This window comes from Aspergillus ruber (genome assembly GCF_000600275.1).
Source record: "Aspergillus ruber CBS 135680 unplaced genomic scaffold scaffold00004, whole genome shotgun sequence".
Lineage (NCBI taxonomy): Eukaryota > Fungi > Ascomycota > Eurotiomycetes > Eurotiales > Aspergillaceae > Aspergillus > Aspergillus ruber.
Genome location: NW_024467300.1, coordinates 1,017,391 through 1,036,253, shown reverse-complemented (window position 1 = coordinate 1,036,253; position 18,863 = coordinate 1,017,391). Strand labels below are relative to the sequence as shown.

At 49.0% G+C, this 18,863-nt stretch overlaps 8 protein-coding genes across 8 annotated transcripts; 6 read left to right on the top strand and 2 right to left on the bottom strand.

Moving 5' to 3' along the window:
- Positions 1 to 344: 344 nt before the first annotated feature.
- EURHEDRAFT_449656 (exosome nuclease subunit RRP6) lies at positions 345 to 2,657 on the top strand (the record flags this gene model as incomplete). Its single annotated transcript, XM_040783828.1, has 1 exon — positions 345 to 2,657. The coding sequence occupies one exon, from the start codon at positions 345 to 347 to the stop codon at positions 2,655 to 2,657; it is 2,313 nt and encodes a 770-aa protein (XP_040641909.1).
- A 45-nt stretch (positions 2,658 to 2,702) lies between these two features.
- EURHEDRAFT_273289 (putative membrane protein) lies at positions 2,703 to 3,989 on the bottom strand. The gene is made up of 3 exons (XM_040778168.1): positions 3,336 to 3,989; positions 2,867 to 3,274; positions 2,703 to 2,816 (listed from the first exon to the last, which is right to left on the bottom strand). Exons 1-3 carry the CDS (start codon positions 3,514 to 3,516, stop codon positions 2,749 to 2,751), a joined length of 657 nt encoding a protein of 218 aa, XP_040641908.1. The 5' UTR covers positions 3,517 to 3,989; the 3' UTR covers positions 2,703 to 2,748.
- A 1,380-nt stretch (positions 3,990 to 5,369) lies between these two features.
- On the top strand, positions 5,370 to 7,893 carry EURHEDRAFT_449189 (Ras GTPase activating protein IRA2; the record flags this gene model as incomplete). The annotated part of the gene is made up of 4 exons (XM_040783794.1): positions 5,370 to 5,574; positions 5,628 to 5,761; positions 5,819 to 7,664; positions 7,733 to 7,893. 4 exons carry the CDS (start codon positions 5,370 to 5,372, stop codon positions 7,891 to 7,893), a joined length of 2,346 nt encoding a protein of 781 aa, XP_040641907.1.
- A 1,413-nt stretch (positions 7,894 to 9,306) lies between these two features.
- EURHEDRAFT_449780 (alpha/beta fold hydrolase) lies at positions 9,307 to 10,485 on the top strand (the record flags this gene model as incomplete). The annotated part of the gene is made up of 2 exons (XM_040783843.1): positions 9,307 to 9,617; positions 9,666 to 10,485. 2 exons carry the CDS (start codon positions 9,307 to 9,309, stop codon positions 10,483 to 10,485), a joined length of 1,131 nt encoding a protein of 376 aa, XP_040641906.1.
- Positions 10,486 to 11,155: 670 nt separating this feature from the next.
- Positions 11,156 to 12,203, top strand: EURHEDRAFT_448800 (SEC14 family lipid-binding protein; the record flags this gene model as incomplete). The annotated part of the gene is made up of 3 exons (XM_040783764.1): positions 11,156 to 11,373; positions 11,433 to 11,556; positions 11,610 to 12,203. The coding sequence occupies 3 exons, from the start codon at positions 11,156 to 11,158 to the stop codon at positions 12,201 to 12,203; spliced, it is 936 nt and encodes a 311-aa protein (XP_040641905.1).
- Positions 12,204 to 12,697: 494 nt separating this feature from the next.
- Positions 12,698 to 13,575, bottom strand: EURHEDRAFT_375169 (uncharacterized protein; the record flags this gene model as incomplete). The annotated part of the gene is made up of 2 exons (XM_040778721.1): positions 12,698 to 13,345; positions 13,405 to 13,575. 2 exons carry the CDS (start codon positions 13,573 to 13,575, stop codon positions 12,698 to 12,700), a joined length of 819 nt encoding a protein of 272 aa, XP_040641904.1.
- Positions 13,576 to 15,516: 1,941 nt separating this feature from the next.
- Positions 15,517 to 16,003, top strand: EURHEDRAFT_273248 (uncharacterized protein). Its single transcript, XM_040778167.1, has one exon. It carries the CDS (start codon positions 15,650 to 15,652, stop codon positions 15,899 to 15,901), a length of 252 nt encoding a protein of 83 aa, XP_040641903.1. The 5' UTR covers positions 15,517 to 15,649; the 3' UTR covers positions 15,902 to 16,003.
- On the top strand, positions 15,630 to 17,816 carry EURHEDRAFT_472975 (uncharacterized protein). The gene is made up of 2 exons (XM_040785359.1): positions 15,630 to 17,235; positions 17,291 to 17,816. Exons 1-2 carry the CDS (start codon positions 16,105 to 16,107, stop codon positions 17,684 to 17,686), a joined length of 1,527 nt encoding a protein of 508 aa, XP_040641902.1. The 5' UTR covers positions 15,630 to 16,104; the 3' UTR covers positions 17,687 to 17,816.
- Positions 17,817 to 18,863: the final 1,047 nt, after the last annotated feature.

Sequence of the window (18,863 nt, the reverse complement as noted above, 5' to 3'; positions counted from 1 at the left end):
CGGCGACGCTTCCCGATTCCCCGCACTATCTCCCATTACCAATGTCGTTTATTGCCAATGCCTATAATCTAATATGAAAGGAATAAATCAATTGACCAAGCCCTTGTAGTTAATTCTTCTGTAGAGCGGATCGTCGTTATGTCAGGATTTCTAGAGCTAATCTAAATATAGTAGGCGGTCAGTGCCGATTTCGCCGGCCAAGATGTTTCTCCACCTCCGAGGAATTATTCTTGCATTTTTTCATTTTCAAGGTGAAATTCTCTGATTATCGCCAGCACCTTCTACGCCGTTATTATTATCTTATTGTTTCTGGCAGGAAGGCTGCAACTGGTCTGGCTGCAACCATGGACTCTGCGGCGGATTTCTCCCAGTTTGATGGACAGTTAAAGTCGTCACTACTGCAGGTCACGCGCACGATTAACCAGCTCTCCGCGGGAGATCTCACCTTCCACCGTTCTACGAACAGAGAACTCGACAAATCCTTCAACGAGGAAAGCGGAAGACTTATTTCCTTGACCTCGTCACTCCTCAAGGCCGCGACGACAGGAACGGATCTGCGACCGCCGAAGCTGCGCAACAATGAAGAATCGCTCGAAGACAACTGGAACGGCGTAGTGGATGTCATTGATGCATTGCTGGAACGGGCAGACGCGTGTCTGGATGAATTCACCGGCGTGATCAAGAAATTGAGTCCTTCGCAGGAGGATCAGAGTGCGAAGGCTGCTGCGACGAGGAAACCGACAAACAAATTCCCTACCGTTTACGATTACGGGCCGTCGAAGATCCCCAAACCGCAGTTGTTATTCGAGCGCAAGACAGATGCTGCCGATGAATCGCCTTTCCGGCCGTTGCTTAAAACTAAGCCGCATGCGATTGTTCCGTTGGAGGAGTCCTTGAAATCGGACGAGTCAGGTGGCTATAAGAGCCCTTACGAAACGGAGATTCGCGCCGCCAAATATCCCTCCTCGACATATGGCGTTTCTCCTCCGATTGACTATCTACCGTTTAATTCGACCAAAGCTACGTTTGTGGATACAATGGAAGGGGTGATGGAGATGTTGGGCGAGCTGAAGGCAGCAAAGGAGATTGCGATTGACTTGGAACATCACGATGTGCATGCGTATCACGGTCTTGTATCACTGATGCAAATCAGTACTCGAGAGAAGGACTGGGTTGTTGACACGCTCAAACCCTGGAGAGAAGAATTGCAGATGCTGAACGAGGTGTTTGCCGACCCGAGCATTCTCAAGGTGTTGCATGGTTCGTCGATGGATATGATTTGGCTGCAACGTGATTTGGGCTTGTATATTGTGGGGTTGTTTGATACCTTCCATGCTGCTAGCGCGTTGGGTTACCCGAAACGGAGTCTTAAGTACCTTTTGCAAAAGGTTGTTAACTTCGAAGCTGACAAGAGGTACCAAATGGCCGACTGGAGAATACGCCCCCTTCCCGAAGGCATGTTTGACTACGCTCGCTCGGATACCCACTATCTTCTCCATATTTTCGATCACCTCCGCAACGAACTTGTTCAGCAATCGACGCCCGATAACAACCTGATCGACTACGTTCTAGAACAGTCGAAGAACGAGGCTTTGCAGCGCTATGAGCGCCCAGTGTACGATGCAGCCACCGGGCAAGGGGCAGGCGGCTGGTACGATTACTTGTGCCGCAACCCGGCGGTTTTGAGCAAGGAACAATTTTCCGTCTTCCGGGCAGTCCACCAATGGCGTGACACGGTGGCCAGAGCCGAAGATGAGGGCGTGCAGTGCGTATTCCCCAAGCACATCCTATTCAAGGTAGCGCACATCATGCCGCTTGAGATGGGCACGCTGCTCAAGGTCCTTTCGCCCGTTACACCGATTACGAAGAACCGATCATATGAACTTTTGGAAGTGATCAAACAAGCCAAGATCGACGGTGCCAACGGACCTGAATGGCGCGACTTTATCAAACCTGCCAAGCACACAGCCGACGCTCAGATAGCTGCCGAGTCTGATCTTCTGGAGATCGATAATCCTATTGCTGAGCGGTACGAAGTATCGCAGTTCTGGGGTAATGCGCTGGCAGCGCAGCCCCAGGAATCGCTCACACCGCCTGCGTATTCTGCCGTGGCATCTGCAGAGGCGCTACGGCTTTCTTTACCGCTACCTCCCATGCCAAAGACGGTGACGGAAGTTACTACGGCTAAACCACCGTCTCCCAAATCCGCTGCACCCGCACCCGCACCTGAACCGACAACAGAGGAGGAACAAGAAGACCCGAACAAGCCCTTCACCGTGAAAGAGAAGGGCGGGCCACGCAAGCGCAAAGCGGAACGTACACCAGGTACAGATGCGACCTACCCGTCCGATGAACCCGACATTCTCTCTCTGGATGTAACCGACGAAACCATGAAGCCCAAGCTCTCCAAATCCGAAAAGAGGAGGGAAAGAAAGAAGAATAAAGCGCCCAAGTTGGAACAGGACCAATCAGAGGAAGCGCCGTTTGACTACGAGGCTGCGGCATCTGTGCTGCATGCACAGCCTGCGCAGCAAGAAAATTTGACACGGCGGACGAAGAAGAAGCCTTTCAATCCGCAGTCGAAGCTGTTGGAAACGCCGGCTGGAGCGCGCAAGTATCAAAGGGACATTCCTGGAAAGCAGGCTACATATCGGTAGATATGGTATATTTTTTTTTTTTTTTTTTTATAGTCCTTGCATAGTGTTTTTTTAGCGATACCCGTTCAAAAAAGGTATTATGGTTACAAGATCAACGACCGCGACCGTAGAGCGTCTTTCGTCGCTGCTTGACCATGTAGGAGTACATCATGATGGCGCCTGAATCGTTAGCATCACACCTAGTATGGTGGAGGCGGGGCAAGACTTACCAGGCACATATAGCCCCAGACAGAAGTAGTAAATCAGCGACGATGTAGTATCAGCCACCCGCGCAGCACTATACATCAAGAACCACTCACCCCCAATGCCAATGGGGTACAGCACAAAAAACAACGAATACCGCAACCACTTCAACCACCCAGGCACAGTAACCGACCCCGTCAACAAAATCACAAAATACGAATACCGCACAACATCCGCCAATGACCAGGCAAAAAGCATAGCCGCATAGACACTCACCCCGAGTCCGAGCCCGGGCTCGGGTGCATGTCCGACTCCGACCCCGGAGGCCGGAGACGAAGAGAAAAGTTGTGGGTAACCCCGGTCAATGGCCCATACCTGGACGCAACGGGTGAAGACCTGCGTGAAGGTTGTGAAGACGGGGGCGCGGGTTATTCCTACATACTGTTAATTTTATTTTCCCTAAAAGACGTATTTTGGGGAGCGAGTAGTATGTACCCAATGCAGCGTGAAGGATTTCGGCAATGGCCAGAGATTGAGTACCCCGGGCCCAGGGTTCGATGGATGGGTACAAAGAGGAAGTGGATGTGGTGAGGGTGGAGACGAGGATTCGGCCCCAGAGAGCGGCGTTGAGGGAGTTGTAGAGGGTGAGATAGAGAGACTTCATGGTCATGCTCATTACTGGTTGTGCAGTGCAATAATGTTATGGGCTGTGGTGGTAAGAGTTTTCATTTTCATCTGCAGGTAATAATTTCCAGGGCGGTCTGAACCATTAATGCGGAGAGCCGATCACCCCTGAATCGAGTCCACATCAGGCTGTACCAGAGAGCAGAGTAAAGCATTCATATCGGAGGACAGGAATGAATACTCCAGAGTAGGAAAATGCAATGTCGTTGGCCATGGGTGATTTACATAAAAAGTTAGCAGTGATCAGACGATCCGTGGTTGTCATTTCTCACTCTATATATATGATGTCATCGAGTCGGGGCATTGATTGGCCGTGCACGACGCAGGTACCGCATTCCCCTGATTGTACCAGGTGCAGATTGAGTGCAGAAGATATCAAAAAGACACGGAAAGGAAACGCGTTACATTGCAGGACCCGTACAAGTACAAGTACAGTACCAGTACATGCTCAATTAAGCGAATGATAGACATCTTATCCACACGCTTTGACCGAGGCCACTGATAACCGCTGTCCCAATCGGGTTAGTGTGTCAATCAATCCACGTATGGATCCCAAAAGAGTAAGAGGTTACTCTCGACACCGGCTGAGCGATGAGATTAATGCAGTGAGAAATGCCCTCGTTCTACACAGTAAGAGGCAATTTCATACAAAGTACGACGCTCGAGGCATCGTTGTAATTCAAACTAAAGGCAAAACAAAGACTGCGGCAGGTGATTGCCCTTGCATTGGCCTGCATCGACCCTCGCACCGGCGTCAGAAACGTTGGAGGCAGTAAAGTCGCACCGGTCGGATGAAAATCTTCCGTTGTGTATAGAGTAGATAAAGCATGCATGTATAAGTGTATTATGATCATTATTATTCTCATTATACGATTACAAGTGATTACTTGGGAGTTGGCTGGGGTGTACTCCGTACTTATACTTAAGGTACTCATGCTTATGGATCCACCGCCCTCATCCCTAACACTAACTTAATCAATCCCCTCTCCCCCATCTATCCCAACCCTGTCTTTTTTTTTCCTCTTTGTTTTTGACCCAGTGCTCTCCTTCTTTCTTCTTCAGTCATTTCTCTCTCTGTTTTCTTCTTAAAACACTCTATCATTCTCTCACTGTTATTGTCACTGTCTTTACCAATAGGCAATCCGTTCCTGACCCAAATCCCCATTCTTTAATCAGCCCCCATCTCCTGGCTCTTGCGCTCCCTCCCCTACTTTATATCCGACTACTGCTACACTCTGGTATGTATATCTTAAATTCAATACTCTGCTATATCTGCCTCGCTTGACTCATTGTTTTGTTCTCTTCTGTTTCTTGTTTTTGTACTCTCTAATACGGGTCTGAATCGCATCCACACCCCCCGTTCTTCAACTCCTTTCTCTGCGGATCCTGAATCCACTCCCCTCTCCCCTCTTGTTTCGACTCGACCTTTTTTTCTCTCTCTTTTTTTCTCTCACACACACACATCGGCTTCTCTTACTCTTTTCTCTTTCTAATAATATTCACGACTGACTTGTGATCGCTCTTCTATGTTTTAGAGGGATTTGCTCCATTGACAAACACAGCCGTTGTCGTTCTCCCCGTCCAGCCTCACTCTTTCTCAAACGCGTGCGATAAGGAGGTACGAACTTTGCGTGATTGGCGCCCAATGTTCCATATCTCTTATATCCTAAACAATCGGATTCTAAACTTCTCTCGCAGAAATCTCAGCAACAATAGGTCAACTTGTCAGCCGTGGAAAGCAAACTCAACCCCTTCGCTGATCGACCGGTCGCTGGCGCCCTGTCGTAAACTCTTCGACTCGCGCCGCTACCCTCTCCCACCCTGGGACTCACTTCACATCTAATAATGCCCGTTGCTACGATGCTCCAACCGGCCTCGAGAACTTCTACCTCTTCTTCGTCATCGTTCCAACCCATCACCCGCCAGAACACCATGTCTTCTCACGACACTCGGTCCCTCCGTCAATCCAAGCGGATGTCGGTCACGGCCTTGTACCTGTCCATGTCGGCCAAGGACCGCGACTTGGAAATTTCAGATGACCTTGCCAAAGGTAATTACACTCTGTACTCGTTCGCGCAACGTTTAATTGACAATGTACAACAGCCCAGCGGCATTTGCGCGATCTGAAAACGAAAATCTCCTCCCAATCCAAGAAGAACTTCGTACTCGAAAAAGATGTGCGATATCTCGATTCGCGGATAGCTCTGCTGATTCAAAACCGGATGGCGCTGGAAGAGGTAAGTCAATTTCCTTCATTACGGCTCGCGATCGTGGATACTGACTCTGATCTATAGCAAAACGAAGTCGCTAGCCACCTAGACGACACCGCGGATCCGCAGGAGGGTTTCTTTCCCAACGATGATAAGACTCAGAAATATGGAAACTTGCTCTTCCTTCTCCAGACCGAACCCCGTCACATTGCCCACCTTTGTCGACTTGTCTCTATGGCGGAAATCGATTCCCTTTTGCAGACTGTCATGTTCACCATCTACGGAAACCAGTACGAGAGTCGCGAAGAGCATCTGCTGCTGACTATGTTCCAATCGGTCCTGACCTACCAATTCGACAACACCCCAGAGTTCTCGTCGCTCCTACGTCAGAATACACCCGTGTCGCGCATGATGACCACCTACACCCGTCGCGGCCCCGGTCAAAGCTACTTGAAACAGGTTCTCGCCGACCAAATCAACACATTGATCGAGCTGCGCGACGTCGACATGGAAATCAACCCGTTGAAGGTCTACGAGTCCATGGTCAAGCAGATCGAAGAGGAAACCGGGTCCTTGCCCGACGACTTGGCCCGATCTGTCACGGCAGAGACGGCCGCGGAGAACAAGCAGGTACAAGCTATTATTGCGTCGCGGTTGGAGATGTTGACGAAATTCGCGAATGCCTTCCTGACCACCATCATCAACTCGGTCGATGAGGCTCCTTACGGTATTCGGTGGATTTGCAAGCAGATCCGGAGTCTCACGCGGCGCAAGTATCCGGAGGCGCAGGACCAAACTATCTGTACGCTTATTGGTGGATTCTTCTTTCTGCGCTTCATCAACCCTGCCATTGTCACTCCCCGCTCGTACATGTTGATTGATGCGACACCCACCGAAAAGCCCCGTCGCACGTTGACCTTGATCGCCAAGATGCTTCAGAACTTGGCCAACAAGCCCTCGTATGCCAAAGAGCCGTACATGCTTGCACTCAACCCGTTCATTGAACAGAACAAGGAGCGCGTGAACAAATTCATGCTCGACCTCTGTGAAGTGCAGGATTTTTACGAAAGCTTGGAAATGGACAACTATGTCGCTTTGTCCAAGCGGGATCTCGAGTTACAGATCACGCTGAACGAGATGTATGCGACGCATAGCTTGCTGGAAAAGCACAGTGGAGCCTTGGCGGCTGCAGACCAGCACTCGCATCTGCAGGAACTTCTGCAGGAATTAGGCTCCGCACCGCCTCAAGTCCCACGCAAGGAGAATCGAACAATCACTGTTCCTCTCTTTAGTCGCTGGGAAACGGCCTTGGATGACTTGACCTCTGCTCTTGATATCACGCAGGAAGAGGTATGCTTCATGGAGGCCAAGTCGACCTTTGTCCAGATCCTTCGGTCCCTGCCACCAAATTCGCTGATCGCTCGTCGTCCACTCCGCCTTGATCGCATTGCTGAGGCTGCAGCCACCTTGCGGAATGATGCAGTGATGGTACGCAAGGGAATCCGCACCATGGAGCTCCTGAGTCAACTGCAGGAGCTGGGCGTTATCGATCGGGCGGATGACTTTGGTCTGCTCCGGGATGAAGTAGAGCAAGAACTGGTGCACCTCGGGTCTTTGAAGGAGAAGGTATTGGACGAGACCAAGAAGCTTGAGGAAGTCTTCTCGACCATCCGTGACCACAATGCGTACTTGGTGGGTCAGTTGGAGACCTACAAGTCCTATTTGCACAATGTCCGTAGCCAGTCGGAAGGCAAGTCGCGAAAGCAGCAGAAGCATCAAGAGCTTGGTCCCTACAAGTTCACCCACCAACAGTTAGAGAAAGAGGGTGTCATTCGGAAGAGTAATGTTCCAGAGAACCGCCGTGCCAATATTTACTTTAACTTCAAGAGTCCTTTGCCGGGTACTTTTGTGATCAGTTTGCACTACAAAGGTTTGTTTCCCTCTCTTCTCTTCCTCCCCACTACGTCTTAATGGTGCACGCGCTCACTCTCTTGACAGGCCGTGCTCGTGGCCTTTTGGAGCTGGATTTGAAGCTCGACGACTTGCTGGAAATGCAAAAGGACAACCTTCAGGACCTCGACCTCGAGTATGTTCAGTTCAATGTCACGAAAGTGCTTGCGCTTTTGAACAAGCGGTTCGCTCGCAAGAAGGGCTGGTAATTATACACCCTTCCACCACTTGATGTTAAACGACGTCTTATGAAAAACTAGAACTACTGAATGCCAACGAATCGAAAGGAGAAGAGACGAAAATACCAAAAAAGAAGCAAAAAAATTCCCGAAGATCCCTTTTCTCCCTTGACGAACGATGACCGAACCTCCCCTCCAGCATTTACGTTCTACACAACAGCACGGACCGGATGGGTTTGGGTTGACTGATTATATGTTACGACCTGAAGATGGACGCCTCTCCTATATCTATATCCCGATCTATCGAAGTATTGGCCCGAGTGGACGATCGAGACGACTCGTCGCATATTTGGACCTTTCGTTATCCTTTTCTCCGGCTTCATGACTGAGCTGAGGAACTATTTTATGATTCCGATGGATAAGGACATTCCTGCTGGTTCAGGGATCTCGTATGTTCCTAGGGATGTTATTCATTTTCTTTTCTACCTGTGTTATACCCGTTACATGACTTTTTCTGTATTTCTTGTTTGATGTGTGTTCTCTGATGACTTGATTGGCCTGTCTTTTTTCTCGCAAACTTATTACCGGCCATCGATTGTTTATATTGGCATCGTTCCAAGGCCCGCCCCCTTTTCCTGTAATCTTAGTCGTGTGGCGGTTTTCTACATTGCCGTCTAATTTTTGGTGACCCATCTCCTTTCTTGCGTGTGGATTAGATCGGGATCGACGCCGTGGCCATGGTCACTGTGCTTGGCTGCCCATGTGGATGTCTCGTTTTCGTTTTCGTTTTTGCTCGATTGTTGACTTCCTGTTGAATGTGTTCAATCAATACCCGTATGATTATTTTGTCGTGCAAAAGCTTATATATATGCAGGATGTATGAAATGTGTGTCATAGTGTTCTATTAATGTTATCTACCATACTCAATATCCCTAACATATCTTCGAAAACTGTTCAACCCTACACCCCTGGGACGGGATGTCCCTGAATTGACAGGCACCCGGCATGTGTACTAACCGGCAAGTAACCTACGACAGGTGGCTCCAGTGTAGGGCAGGGTCTGGCCAGTGTGCTGCCCACAATTCATCTTGGCCTACTCCGCAATGTCCGTTACTAGCACCGAACGGCGCCTGGCTCCGTCAGGGTCTATCTACCGAGTCAGGGACAATCTCAACCTGATTTGGTTATATCGTTCGGAAGTAAATTTGGATTCTGGAATTTGAAATACTGCTTGTGGCCACAGTCGGAGTTGTCGGAGTTAATTGAACAAGATGCCGTGATATCATGCCTTGAATGATAATCTCGATATTAAGGAGAGTAACTATGGGGAGACCATGATATATATAAAGATAAAGTCTGCACGATGCTGCAGCTTTGGTATAGGGTTTTCTATATATATTTGTGTATCTTATACATACAGTTGCATAGACAATGCCAAATTTAATGCTCGCGGGCCTGGCCCTCTTGGCCGCCGAAGCCACCGCCAAGACCTGCTTTAACAGCACCGTGGAGATCCCTATTACATCGCGCAACGGCGTCTTCGACAACCTCAGCACACCCAAAACCAACTTTGAGGCCGCTGCGTTTGCAATCTCCGCTACTCGTCAGGGTGCCAATGGCACGGAGCAGGCGCTGACTGACTACGCTACTATCTCGAAGACATACAAGATCTCGACGCAGTATTGTATGCCCGATGCTTCCAGTCGCGATGCTCCGCTACAAATCTTGACGCATGGAATTGGGTTTGATAAGACGTGAGTGGTATCTTCGTGAAGTTGAAGGGCTGTTACTTATTTTGGCAGTTACTGGGACCTCCCATACCACGACTTCAACTACTCATACATCGACAATGCCCTCTCGCATGGCTATCATACCCTCTCCTACGACCGCCTGGGCATTGGCAACTCCTCCCACGGCGACCCCAAGAACGAAATCCAGGCCTTTCTGGAAGTCTCCGCCCTAGCCCAGATCACCCAGATGACTCGCAATGGTTCGTTCCCGGGTATCCGCCAGAAACCGCAGAAGGTCATCCACGCCGGTCACTCGTTCGGCTCGGGTCTGACATACGCCTTGTCTGCCATGTACCCCAGCCTCACAGACGGTATCGTCCTGACCGGGTTCTCGTTTAACATGAGCTTTAGTTCGTACTTTGTCGCTGGTGCGAACTTCCATCAGGCGAATCGGGTTTTCTCGTCGAAGAACACTTCCTCGTCGTATTACCCGCCTGGTTACCTGGTGAGCTCGAACGCCGTCGCAAATGAGTTCCTCTTCTTTACACCACCGTACTTCGACCCCAAGCTCCTTGCATTCGCGGAGCAGAACAAGAAGCCTGTTGCCATTGGTGAGCTTTTGACTATGGGTAGTGTGCCTATGCAGAGTCCCTTCAAGGGGCCGGTTCTGATTATCACCGGTTCGAACGATGTCCCCTTCTGTGGTGGCGATTGTCTTAACACCGGCGGTGCTGCGGAGTCTATTCCTGCGCAGGGCAAGGTGGCGTTCCCGTCTGCGAAGGCGTTTGAGGCGTACATCCAACCGCACACGGGACACGGCCTTAACCTGCACTACAATGCCACGGGGGCTTATGAGGTTATTGCTGGATTCTTGAAGAGCAATGGGTTGTAAGAATGAGGGGTTTCGGGTTTATATACGGGATCTTTGGATCTAATCTAATCTATTCTATCTAATCTTGATGGAATGTTTATGATACATGAGTACATAGTTTATGGCTGTGCTGTTAATATTAATCAATTCGAGAATGTCTCCAATTCGTTGGGGCTGCTGCCATTTACCACATTTTCCGTCTTGAAATCTGAAGTGCCACTCAAAAGGGGCTGTTGGACGATGGTTTTACAATAATAGCAATGATAATTATCGATAATTGCCTCGTTGATGTGTAAATAATGCATAGTTGCTACGGCCTAGTGTTTTCGGAGCAGAGACCCAACTGTCAAATCCCCATAGAGTCGGTCTGTCTCTGACAAGTCATCAAGAACACGATTAAATTATTCTGGACTTTAATAATAATTTTTATTCCCTAACACTCCTGACCATTCTCAGTCCATCTGCAGAACACGCTCTGGCCTCGTCTTTACCGCCTACTGGACCACCTCCCCTCCGCCTCCCCCCTTAACATTTCAATAATCTGTCCCATCCACCGACCGTCTTGTTCTCTTCCTCTTTTCCCTCTCCACACTTTCTATTCTGAACCGATTCTCGATTCTTGATTTTCTGTCATTCACGACAGCCATCTGAAGAACGAAGAAGTAACAGTCTCAATTTCCGAACCGTCACCATGGCCGCTCCCTCCAAGTATGACGACTACGATTTCCCGACAACCGCCCCAGAGCCCCAATCCGGCCACCCTGGTCACACAACTCCAGAGCAGAATGCTGCTGTGGATCAGCTGCGGTCGGAGCTTGAGCAGTTGGGTTACACCGAAAGATTGGACACCCTGACGCTGTTGCGGTTCCTGAGAGCCAGGAAGTTTGACATTCAGGCGGCGAAGACTATGTATGTTTTTTTCTTGTTTGAAAAGTTACTGGGAGCAGAGGAGGGCTAATATTAGATAGGTTCGTCGACTGCGAGAAATGGCGGAAGGAGTTTGGAACCGATAATCTTGCTCGCGACTTCAACTACGTTGAGAAGCCGAAGGTTTTCGAGTACTATCCTCAGTACTATCACAAGACGGACAAGGTGCGTTTTCGCTCCGTAATGATTGGGGATGTACATATGGCTAACTAGCGTAGGATGGCCGCCCCGTCTACATCGAAAAGCTGGGCAAAATTGACCTCAACGCCATGTACAAGATCACCACCGCAGAGCGGATGCTGCAGAACCTGGTCTGTGAATACGAAAAGCTCTCCGACCCTCGTCTCCCTGCCTGCTCGCGCAAGGCCGGCAGCCTGATGGAAACCTGCTGCACAATCATGGACCTCAAGGGCGTCGGCGTCACCAACATCCCCTCCGTCTACGGATACGTGAAACAAGCCTCCAACATCTCGCAAAACTACTACCCCGAGCGTCTGGGTAAACTCTATCTGATCAACGCGCCCTGGGGATTTGGCGCCGCCTTCAACGTTGTCAAGAGCTTCCTCGACCCCGTCACTGTCAACAAGATCCACGTTTTGGGTTCCGGCTACAAGAAGGAACTCTTGGCGCAGGTTCCTGCCGAGAACCTCCCCGCTGAGTTTGGTGGCACCTGCAGCTGCGCTGGTGGGTGTGAGTTGAGCGATATGGGTCCTTGGCAAGAAGCTGAGTGGACTAAGACACCCAAGTGGGCGGCTCCTAAGGCAGAGCCGACTCCGCAAAAGGAGGGTGAGGAACAGGCTCCCCAAGCTTAAGCTTGTTTTTCAATTGTTCAGTGAATTTTCTTTTTTATCTTTTGGAACATGGTATAAAGGAAGAAAAAGGTTCATCCATTTACCTCTACTATTCCCCTCCCATTTCTTCCTTTTTCTTTCTTATCTCATACCTGGGTCCGGGCTACATCAACTTGTCGTACTACTGCTGAGTTGTTTCTGGCTCGGCTTTGCCGACATCTGCATAGATTAAATAATCGTTTCTGCTGGGCCCGTTTATTTTCTTGTGATTTGATTTCGTGAACTAGATATTCTGAATCTCAGGCGTGGTGACGGTGTTGTGTTGATACTAAATGGAAACTGGGGAGTGGATTAATATAAAAGTGACGTGGCCCAATTGGGCGGGTTAATTGAGTCTATGTACTAGTCGTGTAATCGTCCATCCCAGATCAACAGTAGTGGAATAAGTATTCCGTACCAAAACGCCAACGCCATCCAATCCCAATTCACAGTACCAAAAGCGGGTATAAAATCCATCACATCTTCTCAACTACTTCAGCCGCGCGTTCTGCGCGTTCTGCCTTGCCCACCGTCGTTGCCAAGGCATTGCCATCCGTCCCTGCATCGGTGATGGCATCTGTATCCTCACCCTGAAGCCGGAGTAACGTCCGCAACGCATCATCGTAAACTTCAGCCATCTCCCCATTGCGCCAACGCTCACTTTCCTGCTCCGAACCAAGCGGTACCTCAATCTTCCATTCCGGCTTAACATGTCGTCGTCGCCGCGTTGCCAACCCAGCACCACCCATCTCAACATCCCCACCATCCTCCTTCTTCGTCACCACCTCCTCCCCAATATCCCCAAACTCCTCATCGTCAAGCCCATCCTCATCATCCTCCTCAAGCACCTTATTCAATTCCTCCGCATACATCCTCGCTGCTCTCCTCGGCGCATCCCGCCTCAACTGCGCCACCGTCGTAGTCAGCGACTCCAACTGCGCGTATAGCGAGGTCACCCGCGCCGCGAGCGCGGTGTCGTAGGGCTCATACTCGACTGTTTCGGCGGGCGCTTGGAGTGACTGCGAGGCTGTTAGGGGGTTTAGGGAGAGCGAGGTTTGGTCGTGGTCGTCGAGACCGTTGATGTTGATGGAGTTGGAAGCGGTTGTGAAGGTTTTTGTTATGTACTGTCATTTCCTCCTGTTAGCGGATTGCGATTGTAAAACATATTTAAGAAGAGGGGTACCTCATCGACTAATTCACGAACACGCTCACGCATAGGATCTGGGGCATCTTCGGTATTGTTTGTCGCGGAGGGGGGCAGATGGAGGTCTAGTTTTTGGCGGGAGAGGGTGATGGTGTTGGCGTAGAGGTAGGTGATGTCCGCAGGGGCTTGGAGTTCAATTTTGCGATGCATTTTCTTTTCTTTTTCTTTGATTAGATTGAATAGATTTGTTTGTTGGTGTGGTGGTGGTATGTTCACTATGTGTTTGGCTCGACGCGTGATTTTGCTGATGCCTTATTTCCTTACTGCCTTAACGTAATTCACAAGCGAGTGGGCCACACAAGCGAGTGGGCCACCAACTCCCCATATATAGTATGTAAATGCATTTATTTCAACCAAACGCCATATAATTAACAAAACAAGCTATCTAGGTCTGTTTGGACATGCATTTCTCTTATGTCCTTCATTTCCACAGATACCGCACTTCGGTAAAGCCCTCGTACGCGGCTGTAAAGGTGGTGAAGGCTGTCTTGGCCAGGGGGGTGCTTGAGCTATTGGGGCCTCGATCGGGGTCTCAATTAGCTCAACAGCCTCCTGAGCTAAAAGGCCACCTTCATGGGGTATCTGCCTTTTAGACCGTGTACGCTTTTGCTTCTGTTTCTCATTTGCAGCCCGTAATTCACTTACTTCTTTCTCAAGAATAGCAGCTGATTGCATACCGATTTGGCACGCTTTAAGAATCTGATTTATCGCGGTATTAAGTGGACTTGGTGGGCTTCTTGATCTCATACGGAGCAATGCTTTGATTGATGAGGATTGCTTTTGTAATTGCTTATAGTTCAAAGGCGTTTTTGGCTCCCAATCACTATCCCGGCTTCCAGGGGGGGTTGGCGTACGAAGCTGAATGTTGAGCTTTGAAAGCACCCGATCAGGGTCAAAAGGCACTAAGCCAGTTGCCGTGAAGCTATTTTTGATGGTGTTGGGTTTGAAAGCTTCAATTCGTGCGTGTGGGTAGGCCTCAAGGAAGTCTAATTTGTCGATATGGTTGATCCCAAGACGCATTTTGGTTTCAACAAGCTGACCATATGATCGCTTTAACACTGCAAAACAACCAATATCAAGTGGCTGTAAAAGATGTGATGAATGTGCTGGCATACAAATTGGGATAATATCATTTTGATCGCAAATTTCGTCGAATTTTGGTGTCAAATGACTACCATGGCCATCAAGGATCAAAAGCCGATACCTCCCTTTTGTACGAGTGATTGTTGATGGAATGAAAATTTTTTGGAGCCACTGAAGCCCGATTTCATCAGAAGTCCATCCATTTGGGCTAACTTCAAAGAGCCAATCACCTGGTACATTGTCAAACCAACCCTCAATAAAGACCTTGCCTTTGAAAATGATGCATGGAGGCAAGGCCCAGCCTGACGCGCTTATTGCCTCAATTGCAGTGGCCCATTCACGATTTCCAGGTTGTAAAAGGGGTCGCCGACCATAGTATTCAGACCTTGTAATCACTTTTGCAGTTGCAGTTAAGCCCATTGCAAAGCCAGTCTCATCGAAGTTGTAGATATCATCAGGGTCAATGCCATATTGAAGTATTGTATGTTGCACACAATTAAACCACTCTTGAATGATTTTTGGGTCTTCACACTTTGCACGCTCGTAATTATAGCGCCTTGAGAATCGGGTTGAAAGCTCAGAATGCCTTTTCGCGCCTTGAGAATCGGGTTGAAAGCTCAGAATGCCTTTTCACAAAGTTTGTAACCCAATTCTTGCCAACTGTTTGAACTGGGGTAGATCCACGAGCCGCGAGTAAAAGATTGGCCATTTCTTGTACAGCAGTAGGCCGAGGCGCTGCTCCGCGGGAATCCATTGAGAGAATCCATTTTACAAGTGATTCCTCTTCTGTTTGAGACAATCTATGGTTATTGGCGCGTGATTCAGGGCGAAAGACGTCACCAGCAAGGCGGCGTTGTAAAGTAGAGCGAGGCACTTGAAAGTGGTGTGCTGCTTCGCGAATAGAGCTAACTTCTTGATTCTTAATAGCCTGAATAGCTAATAAGATCCTACCCTCCTGCTCTAGTGAATACCGAGAGCTTTGAGAGCGAATTGGTGGCATGGTGGGTGGTTGAAGAAGGAAGGGTATATAAAACCGACGTGTTTCGCGTTTGGTGGCCCACTCGCTTGTGTGGCCCACTCGCTTGTGAATTACGTTACGGGTGTAGCTGCCTGATCGCCAAGGCAGATTGATCGACGGGCGATGAAATCATCGAACCAGTGTTTTTTCTCCCCTCGAACTAGAACTGGTCTGCAGATTTTGAAGGTTGTGGTCTCACGTTGCGACGGCGTAACTCTAAAAAGGAGGGAATTGTGGAGGAATTGGAGGTTAGTGTGGTGTTTGATTTGTATTTCTGTTGCCTGGTCTGTGTTTTTTGTCTCTGTTTTTTATTGCTTGCATTCTTTTTCTCCTAGTTACTATTACTACCCTATATCATTACAATACTCCGGTTGAGATCGATCGCTACAGGGATGGGACAGTGACAACAACTCATAATGACATGGTGATAATGCAAACTCTTCTCTTCTAAACAGTTACACTCCTTTTTGTCTGGTTTTCGCTTTCTTTTCACTCCTTTCTTTCCCTTTTACTAAGTGTTCTGTGTCCTTGTTGTATTGCATTTGCCACCCATCTCTAAGGTGAACTGGTTGGTTACCATGGAGCAACAAGACACCACCAACATTTCCCTCATCGACAACACTATCCCCCCAGAACTCCAGCAACAGGATCCTGAAATTTTCCGTCGAACATCCACAACTCTCTCTAGGAGTTCCTCTACCCGACGATGGTCCAGGCCTTCGGTCAGGGGTGAACTCCAGAAACGGAAATACGCAAAGTGGCAGCCGCATAAGTTAGGGATTACCGATGATGCTCCTGGGGGTAATATCAATGGGAACGGAAATGGAAGTGGGCAGGATTCGCGACGCATGTCTCTGGTAGATGCGCGACGGTGGTCTACAACGGATGGGTTGAGCACAGGAGAGAGCGGGCCGTCATCGCCATCGAGGAATGCGAGTGTCGATGCGACGGATTTCGGGAGTGATGGGATTGATAATATTATCACCAATGGGACGAACGCCAACGGCAGTACCAACGGCAGCGGCAATGCCAATGGACAACAACCCAATGTCCCAGCCAGCACCAAACCCACCAGCGAACTAGACATTCTCTACGAAAACCAACGCGGCTGGTTCCTCTTCGGCATCCCCCTCTACTCACACAGCTCCCTCCTCAACTTTGACCCAAGCGCTTGGGTCACACGCGACCTAAAAGACAGCCCCGTCAACATCACGAATGCGCAACTCCCCGATCCAAGCTGGGAATGGGCCTGGCAGACCTGGTACGTCGACATGTCGAGCGACGTCGACGAGCAGGGGTGGCAGTACTCGTTTTCATTCTCTTCCTCTGCATGGCACGGATCGCATCCCTGGTTTCACTCGTTTGTTCGTCGTCGACGATGGGTGAGGTTACGGGTGAAACGCGCTTCGATGGAAAGGTATCGTGGTCGGACTGGGTTTGAGGAGGCACATATGCTCACGGCGGATTACTTTACCATTCACTCTGGGAGGAGGAAGAGAGTTTCTAGTGTTGCGGATATGTCGCGTGTGCCGTCGACGTATGTTTCGGGGCAGGGACTAATAGATGAGGTGCCACCATTGGAGGAGATTGGGAATATACCCACTTTGATGTATGCGCTGAAGAACGCCATCGTGGATCGGGAGAAGATCGATGCGTTGAAGCGGTTTATCGATGACGGTGGAGATGAAATCTACTATCTAGATGAAAAGGTACCCCCACATTTCTCTGCCCCTACGGTATCGTCCCTATATATTAACTGGTTAGATCCCCGAAATAATGTCCATCTTCGTCTTCCAAACCTCCCGCTGGCAATTCCTCACCCACCTCCTAACCACCATAACCGATCTCTCCCAGCTCATCCCTCAAAAAACGGGCAAAGAGACAATCGAACTTCAACGCAAACAAGAAAACCTCGCCAAAGCCGCAGAAGCTATCCGCAACAACATCACCGGCCCCGAACTCGTTGCGGACCACCACCACATGCTCGATTTAACCCCGATTTCAAAGTCGAAGGAGGGGAGTCTGCTGTCGAAGAGGAGTAGCGTTAAGGTGAAGGATTTGGAAAATGTGAGGCCCGTGGGTAATGGGGGTGTTATTAAGGGGATTCCGAAGGAGGCAGAGGTTGGGAGGGAAGGGCATATCTATCAGTACACGTCTTAAGTGGGCATTTACACTGCATTTTGTATTTTTATGGGGTTGGTTTGGTTTACTTTGGTGTTGGAAGGCGTTGGTTCATTGGACTGACTAGCACTTGATATTATTCGCATATAATGATATACCTTATTTCGACCATATCTCTTCGTTATCATCATTCTCACATTTCCTACAAATCCAACTCATCCCTGTATCCGGGGACATGATAATTCGAATCATTATCGAAATCTCTGCCGGCTGTTAACCCCGATGCTCGAACATCCAGGTCTTGATGTCACGCGTATGGATACCCAACCCCCAGTTGTTTGATTTTGCCCAATGAACATAAACTCCAATCTTTCCTCCGTAACATACCCGGTTATTTTGTTGTGATAAACTGTGCTAATGCCATTGTGTCCATGGTAATCTCAGTGACAGAAGATTCTATGACCGCAATGCCAGTAGACGCTTGTATGGTGGTGTTAGACTTCTGGGGTCATGGCGTAGTCGCTTTCATGGTTCTCGTCAAGAAAATAAGCTTTTAGCCCCGTTCTGTATGTTTTGCAAGATGAAGATTGAATCAGTACGGAAACAGGAGACATCTCTCCTGCAACACAGGGAGTGAACAGATGATGACTGCAAGGATAAGGCTCATGTTGAAAACCCTTAGTGCTGGCAACAAGCCGACTCGAGCCCGGCATTCTTTACAACTTTTCTAACTCGATGTGATCACACCTTTCAGGGTGGTTGCAGTAGTCTTTAGGCAACTTCGGGAATATTATTCATGACGGCTCCTGAGCCCTATTCATTAAAGGTCTCGAGAAAAGGTCGGGTACCAAGGAACTCTGACTTCGAACCACCATGAAGGAAGGGCTGTCCGGCATTAATCCAAAACTTGCGGAGATTTCAGTTTAACCGGGACAAGTCTTTCATGGGAGCTCTATTCATTAGTGTTGTCTTGTTGAACATTGTGCGCAATGACTTCGCTATCACGTATGATAGCGTTGGCCCTAGTGTGTGGGCATGGTTGTTGTGAGTGTAGATGTTCTGCATTGTCATACAGTTTGTCGAGTGTTTGTTATAAAAAAAAAAAAAAAAAAAAAAAAAAGAAACCAAGTGAGCGGGTAATCTCTTTCGATCTAAGAAAAGACCCGAATTTGAACAAGCTGCTCCTCTTTGATCTCTGAACAAGACTTGGAGTTTT